The sequence below is a fragment of the Cyprinodon variegatus genome, unplaced genomic scaffold (assembly GCF_000732505.1).
Source record: "Cyprinodon variegatus isolate N-32 unplaced genomic scaffold, C_variegatus-1.0 Scaffold150, whole genome shotgun sequence".
Classification (NCBI taxonomy): domain Eukaryota; kingdom Metazoa; phylum Chordata; class Actinopteri; order Cyprinodontiformes; family Cyprinodontidae; genus Cyprinodon; species Cyprinodon variegatus.
The window spans coordinates 129,764-138,204 of NW_015150603.1; the positions used below are offsets into that span (position 1 = coordinate 129,764).

The 8,441-nt window shown below is 36.6% G+C and overlaps 1 protein-coding gene across 2 annotated transcripts in view; it reads left to right on the top strand.

The window, feature by feature from the left end:
- Positions 1 to 7,321, top strand: part of drd2 (dopamine receptor D2) — an 85,003-nt gene extending 77,682 nt beyond the window's left edge. For both annotated transcript variants that reach the window (XM_015377256.1, XM_015377257.1), the window contains exons 5-8: positions 1,083 to 1,291; positions 2,124 to 2,210; positions 5,392 to 5,776; positions 6,628 to 7,321. In XM_015377256.1, coding sequence (XP_015232742.1) covers positions 1,083 to 1,291; positions 2,124 to 2,210; positions 5,392 to 5,776; positions 6,628 to 6,824 — 878 coding nt within the window. In that variant the 3' untranslated portion in view covers positions 6,825 to 7,321. The remainder of the gene's footprint in view (positions 1 to 1,082; positions 1,292 to 2,123; positions 2,211 to 5,391; positions 5,777 to 6,627) is intronic.
- Positions 7,322 to 8,441: the final 1,120 nt, after the last annotated feature.

Below are 8,441 nucleotides of genomic sequence, written 5' to 3' on the forward strand. Positions count from 1 at the left end.
AGCAAGTAGGACGGCCTTTCATAAACATATCACCAGATGATTTACCATTAGGAGGACCACATATTTTGATGATCCCCTCGAAAAAAGAAAGACGAGCTCAGACAAGGAACCAGCACTGAAGAACTGCACAGGGAGAGTATGTATGGTTGACAAAGGGAGGACTAACGAGCTGATTGGGAGCAGGTGTGAAGAGAGGCTTCTAAGAAAAGAGCAAAGGAAAAGGAAACCAACACAAGAGGGCAACAAAGAAAAGCCTAAGAACTCAAATACATCCAAAAACACAACAAAATAGGAATTAAACCAATAAAACTAGAAAGCAAAGAAAAACATGAATCAATATGAAAATGAAAACTCAGAAAAAACTTAACATAACCAAGACCATAAAGATTTTTGCTCATTGAGAAGTCTCACACTTTGCTTGACCTTCCAAAAGTAAAGGTTAGCATCATATAATGGAGTGAAAAAATAGCACCAATAACAAACTAAACATGCAGGTTATCTACATGTCAACAGTTGACTTTGAGAGATAAAAATTGGATATAGGACCATTTCATTTACACATGCATGAATCCCATTTACAATGTAAGTAACTTGAAGGTTACAATACATTTAATTTTTGTTTCAGACTTAGCAGGGCAGAATAAATACAAATACAGGTCCGAGTATTAACTTCTAAAGACCATGCATCTTTTCCACCTACTTCCAAGCTGTGCTATGTGCTTACTGTTACGCATGTTTTGAAATTTGGTTAGAAATATATTTAATACACTTAACAAGGAAACATCAAAAACATGTACTGCCTTTGATGTCAAACTTATGTTTATATTTGTTCAATATTTTTCATATAAAAGTCATAATAAAACTGTTAACTGAATTCCAATAAGAGTATATAGAAATAGGGCTGACCCGACCTTAACATTTGGCTTTGTTGATGACCTATGAAGTAGAAAAGTTTAAAGAGATGGAAATTTGAAGATGTATTTTGAATTACCATAACCAAATAAACTCCAAGCCAAATAAGAATTCCTCTCTTCAGAAAATTCATTCAAAAGATTTTAATCACCATGCATTTATCTCCACAGCAACCCGTGATGCCTCTCTCTGTGTCATCGCCAACCCAGCCTTTGTGGTGTACTCCTCTATCGTCTCCTTCTACGTACCCTTTATCATTACTCTTCTGGTTTATGTGCAAATTTATGTGGTCCTGAGGAAGCGCAGAAAACGTGTGAACACAAAGCCAAAGCGGCGTGTGTGTCAGCCCGCTGACACAGACATAGCAACTTCACTAAGGGTGAGCAGCTTCAAAATTATGGTTTCTGTTTACAGCCCAGCAGCTTTATGTATTCAATATGAATGATTTAACTCTGTAACAGTAGGGCTCTTTATTTTTATGGGCTATTTTAGTGCAAAGCAAACATGTGGGTATGTACGAAGCCCTGGATCAGCAACTCAATATTTTTTCAGCCCAATTATATCTGACACCTTTACAACACTCATTTTTTAACTACTGGTATTTTGTTAAATTGTGACACTTCATAAAATAAAATAAAAACAATAAAAAATGCAGTTGCATATCATCCCAAAAGTTTGAATAAAAGGTACAATTCCAGAAACCTTGACATTTTAATACTGCTTTATGAACATAACCTTATAAATGAACATAAACTGCATTATGTAAACATTTTGTGACAATTAACCTAGCAACATTGGAAACTTATAGAACCCCCTGTTGTAAAACCCAAATTTTATGGTGAAATATTACTCAATCTTATGCATAGTCTCATATCGGCCATTGGCCAGTAAAAAAATAGAAGAATATTATTTCGTTTTCACCAGAAAATTAGCAAACTATCACTACAGGCTCTTTTAAGCATTGCATTTTTACCATGTTTTTACATGTATTTCGGAAATAAGGACCTATTCTATCAATAAAATTTGTTTGGTTTACAATGCAATATAATACAATACAATTCTGAAAAGAATGATTTTTTTTTCTCCCTATTCTTTTTTCATCTGATCATACATAGAGTAATATTTGACCTCCTGTTTATTGACAGAATTTAGACTGTTGTTTACACATTCTGCCCCCTCCTAGCCTCACTTAGCTGCTGTCTCTGTTACAGGATAAATGCACTCATCCAGAGGATGTGAGATTGTGCACCATGATTGTGAAGTCCAATGGAAGTTTACCGACCAACAAGAAAAAAGTGGTGTGTCCCCTTATTCTGTTAATTCTTTGAAATCATTTAAGCCTAATTTCTCTTCAAGATTCTTCTTTTTAAGACAACACAAGAGTTGTGACTAATTACTGTTTTAAGAGTTTCCCATTTAATTAACTTTTATTTTATCCAGCTCCTTCCTGTTGGTATAACCATATGAAAATATTTTTTCTTTGTCAAATTCAATAAATAATATTGAAAGTTAAACATATATAGGAGTTGGATTGCTAAGTCGAGGGTATTGTCCTGTCTGCCATGCACAAAAGGAGGGAATATGGTGAGATTAGAGACAAAGCTAAACCTATAATTTAATGGTTTAAAGTTGGAGAAATGGTGGTTAAGATGGCCTGATCTGCAGAGAGAGAGAAAGCAATCAGTGGCAGCATTAAGATTTCTGAGAGGTCAAGTGGTCAGAAAATAGACTGTAAAAGAACTGCAACAAGATTTTCTCCCAACAATTTCAAAAGTTTATATTTTCACTACCAGATACATGGTAAAAACTGAGTTTCCATGGCTAAACTCAAAGACATGTACACTGTGACTAACAAAAACCCAGTCAGCCCCAATTTGTTTACAACTACGTATATCAATAAGTTCAAGTGTTTTTAGAATTCTGTAGAGCACTGAATCCAAACAGGTTATTTTTTTTTATTTTATTTTTTTTCCTGGCCGATGGATGAGCAGGATTGTGGAGAAATAATAATGAAGGGACTTTGGATATCAACCTGCCTTGAAGGAAGTGTTGTGGTGGTTCAGTGATGCTCTGGAGTTGTAAATCTGCAGCAGGTCAAAACAGCATAAGGGTGCTCTACAAAATACTTAGCCATGAGGGAGTTGAATAACTTTGAGATGGCTGTCCTCATATAGTGTGACATTATGTGTTTAATAAAAAATGCAATGGATTAGCTGTGATGAACTATTTAACTTGCTCTTGTTTTAAATTTTAATGCAGACAGCTACTTTGTATATTTTCCCACCAAACCAGACTTACAGAGGTGATAATTGTATTTTTTATTTTACCCTTAAAATTGATTTTAAAATTCTTAGTAAAAGGAGATAACAACTGTGTCCGAACATCCACCCTAACCCCTAAATCCCTCAATGACTATATGGAGCAGGGACTATATAGTGGACTTTATAGTGAACTCAGTCAAATGACCGTCTGGACAATTGATCACTATTTTTCACTCGTCACGTAACTCTGCCTCCCCGCACAGTGCCTGTGCTATCTTTATTTATCGTCACTGTTGGGTAGCGACAGCAGGCCGCTGTGACAACAAATCCCATGATGCTTTGCGGGGAGAGCTCTCCTCACATAGCATTCTGGGATATAGCTGCTTGTCTAGAGAATGTCACTACCCGATCCGTACCAGTAGCACGATCCATACCATGAGCTCATTTGTGTATGCTCAACCAGACATTCATCTGGATCGGACCACTATATAGTGCCCTATATAGTGATTAAGTGGGACATTCGGACACAGCCAAGCAGTTCTCCAGGGGTTAGCTGGGTTTAGAGCGGCAAGGTGTAGAGAGTGTGTCCCCGTTAAAAGACACGGAGGCAGATATCTTAGATTCTTAGAAGCAAATTATTAACACATGACACCAAAATTGCACAATCTTTTTGTACTGTTGACAGTGCCTTGTGAAAGTAATCGTCTCTCTTGAACTTTTCAATCTTTTGCCAAATTTCAGGCCTCGAACACAAAGATATAAAATTTTAATTTCTCTGTGAAACAACAAGTGGCACACAATCATAAAGAAGAAAAAAAAATGTCCTTGTGACTTTGACTTGGCCATTCTAACACATGGATTTTTTTGTGTATGTGTGAACCATTCCATTGTAGATTTTGCTTTATGTTTTGGATCATTGTCTCATTGGCTCATTAAAAGATAAATCTCCATCCCAGTCTCAGGTCTTTTGAATAATCCCAACAGTTTTTGTTTTTTCCCAGGATGGTCCTGTATTTGGCTCCATCCATCTTCCCATAAATTTCAATCATCTTCCCTGTCCCTGCTGAAGGAAAGCAGCCAAAAAGCCTGATGCTGCCACCACCATGTTTGAGAGAGGAGATAGTGTGTTTAGGGTAAAGAGCTCTGTTGCTTTTACGCCAAACATAAAGTTTTCATTGTTGCCATACTTTTCGACTTTTGGTTTCATCTGACCAGAGCATTTTCCCACGCTTGGTATTTCTCCCAAGTGGCTTATGGTTAACTTTAAATTAGACTTTAAAGGATATCTTTGAGAAAGGGCTTTCTTCCACAAAGGCCAGCTTTTTTACAGTATATGATTGACTGTTGTCCTATGGAAAGAGTCCCCCACCTCAGGTTTAGATCCCTGCAGTTCCTCCAGAGTATTTATGGGCCTCTTGGCTGCAGCTCTGATCAGTCTTCTCATTATTTGAGCTAAAAATTTAGAGGAACGTCTGGGTCTTTGGATTTGCAATGGTCTGATACTCCTTCCATTTCAATGTTATCGCTTGCACACTGCTCCTTGGGGTGTTTAAAGCTTGGGAAATCTTTTTGCATCCAAATTCAGATTTTAACTTCTCCACAACAGGATTTTGCACCTGCCTGGTGTGTTCTTTGTTCTTCATGTTGCTCTCAGTACTTAAAGCAGAACACTGAGGATATCACAGAGCAGGTTAAGCTTATAACAGTTCAGTCTAGGCAACTGAATATGAAGTTTACTGAAGTTTAAGTTTACTAGATGATCATCACCTGGATGACAGAGAATCTTCACAGACACAGAGCAGGTGAACTTATACGGAGACTTGATTAGAAACAGATGAATTCTAATAATCATCATCAGTCATTTAGGTCAACACTGGATCATTCAGAGATCCTCACTGAACTTCTCGAGAGAGTTTGCTTCATTGAAATTAAAGGGGCGGATACATTTTTCACACCTCATTCTTTAGTTTTTTATTTGTTGAAAAAGTTTAAAATATCCATTAAATTTCCTTCCACTTCATGATTGTGTCCCACTAGTTGTTGATTCTTCACAAAAAAATTACAATTTTATATCTTTATGTTTGAAGCCTGAAATGTGGGGGAAGGTAAAAAAAAATTCAAGGGGGGGGCGAATATTTTTGCAAGGCACTGTATTTTGAATGTCACACATTTCTTCAATTGCTCAATGACAACCTGTTTTGCATATCTTGGACTTCAGATTTTCATCAAAGATGCAGCCACTGACGGGGATGATATGGAGCTCGATGAGCAAAACAATAGCGGCAGCAACCATAGGCAAAAGCATCTGTCACGTAGTGCTATCGGAGACACTCCGGCTACCAGCCGCCAGCAGTTAATGCCCAATAAGGCTAACACTACTCCCACCTCCACCCCTCCTACACCCCCTAAGGACGGCCATAAAGCAGAAGAAAACGGCGAGCCCAAGGAGTCCCAAGCGGACGCTGCACCAGTTGTAGCCAAGGCCTTCCAAACACAGGCCTTACCTAATGGCAAGACTCAAACTTCTGTCAAAAATATGAGCAAGAGGAAGATTTCTCAGCAGAAGGAGAAGAAAGCCACTCAAATGTTAGCCATTGTCCTCGGTAAGCTACGTTTATTTTAAATCGTATATCTTTCTGTTTTTTGAGAGGACTTTGATGGTTTTCCATAGCTCTGCATTTAAGAGACAGATTTCGGAAATATTTTGTAGCAAAAATGTCGTTAGCATCCTTTTGTAGTGACAGGCCGCGTTATGATTACTGTACTAATTAGCACTAATTACATCCCTCTCTATGCACATTTCATGTTGCAATATTAGACCCTTATTTCACCTCTTGCTAAGCCTAAGAAACAAGGCCGTCCTTATCCTACTTTTCCATTGGCCAAACACTTGTATCAAAGCCTTACTTCACTAAGTGCAATGCAAAAAATCTGATGTATTTATGTAAAGCCCCCTACCACAACAGTTTAGTGCAGAGGAGACATTTGTCACTTCATACTGTGTGGATCGACACATTGTTACTGTCAATCTGGCAACCCAATGTCCATGTGTTGGTTTGATTGCCAGGATGATAGTACTTGTCTCAATATATATGGTGGGAGGCTGTATTAGTCCTAGCCCCTTATTTACAGTAAAAAGATCTCCTAACTCTACACCATATTTCAACAGTATGCACAATTAATTTCTCCTTAATTTTATGGAACAGTTTATAGATCTCTTTTTCAATAAGTATGTTAGATAAGTAAAAACATGGATAATCCAATTTTAAATGAAGTTAGCTAGTCTTCAGATTCCTGACCTTAACCTAAAACAAATACCACTAGGATGAATTGGAGTATAATATGTGAGCTAGGGCATGTTTGGGTCTAATTATGGTTACAGCTAAGCTCTTCTCCGTTTTCAATAACTTTCTTTTCTCACATTTATATTTTTTGTCTCTTTTTATCTCCTCAGGTGTATTCATCATATGTTGGTTGCCATTTTTTATCACGCATATCTTGAACACTCACTGTACCAAATGCAAGGTTCCTGCTGAGATGTACAATGCTTTCACTTGGCTGGGCTACGTGAACAGTGCTGTAAATCCTATTATATACACCACCTTTAATATAGAATTTCGGAAGGCATTCATTAAAATTTTACACTGTTAAGCTGCTGCATCCCTTACATATTAGACTGAGGGAGAAGGTCTAAATAAACGGTTGGCAAATACCTCATCCTTCAAAAGGAAAGTGCACCACAAGGAGAGAAAACCGAAAGGTAACTAAAAAAAACTGGAAGTATCTTCTTGGAAGGCACATTGACGCTGTCTGTGTGAGTTGTTTGTGGAGCCCTATTCTCCAGATAACTGAATGTAAAACAAGAAAAGTCTGTAACAATGATCTGTTAATTGAGAAAAGGCAACAGTTCTCTAAAATCATTGTGTGTGTTATGTAAGGAGCCATCTGTGTATATCACACATACACGTAGCATACTGCTATTTACTGTATGTGTACTTAATGTTTTCATGATGAAAAAGATATGACTTCAGTGTTCAAAGCACTGTTGATGTTGATGCATCCAATCTTGCTCTTGATATCTATCAAGCATAGTTTGGGTTGAGACTGTCTGTCAAACTGTATGTTTGCTTTCTCAAAATTGTGATGATGCCAATATTTGCATTTTATAAATTAATTATTCTACTATTAAAGATATATCTTAATTGTTTAGAAGATAATTATAAAAGTAATTTATTTAATAAATTGATTTAAAAAAATGAAAGTTATTGATTCATTACATGTTGAGTAATGTATTTCAAGTGTTTATTTTCCTTTTATTTTCCATCAAAGCAAGAGTGTATAACTTTTGACCCAAGTATTAGCCTAATTTTGAGATATAAATTAAATGTTTTTTCAGGCCAATATACAGCACTTAACGTGTGTATTATTGATATCATTCGAGGGGGTCTAATGTGTCACTGATAAGTTATGTGATCCAGAATACTGCTTTACTGCAGTCTGAGCTCCCTTTCAACACTGGAGCTAACTAAGCTAAAAATTATTGATTGACAACCAAAAAGATATAAGACTAACCATTGAATCTAGAGAAGTGAATGAGACCTTGTATCTCAAGGACTTTTCAATCTGCTGGTCCAAAGTGGTCCACGTTACACAGTGTTGCTTTGAATTATGTCTCACAGCTGATGAAAACTGAAAAACTCACTTTATTAAAAAGTTAAATATTACCTAGACCTAATAAAGACACTTTATTTTTGGTCTATTCAATTCAGTTTAATTTATTTATATAGCCCCAATTCACAACACACGTCATCTCAAAGCACTTAAGAGAGACAATACAACTAGATCATACAATCAGAATGTTTGAAAACCAAACAGATATGAGATTAACCATTGATTCTAGAGCAGAGTTACTCTCTACAGTTGAAATCAGAGTTAAATCAATCAAATTAAGTGATACCATTGTAAATTTATTAGGTAGTAATGCTTCTGTCAGAGTAAGGATCTGGAATAATGGTGCTGGAATAATGAACTTCTCCATCAATCTTTTCAGCAGAGGAAACCATAAAGTTTACTGATATGTCCCAGTAGATGGTCTCTCTGAAGTTAGACTTATAAAAACAAAAAAACAGAAAAAACAAAAAGATGAAATGTTATTCTGAATCATTACTGATATTGGAAACTTTGCACTGTACGGTATATCAAGCAATGTGACTTCTGGGCCTCTTAGCTCTTCTTTCATATGTGGAGGTTGAATTCCAGATAGATTGC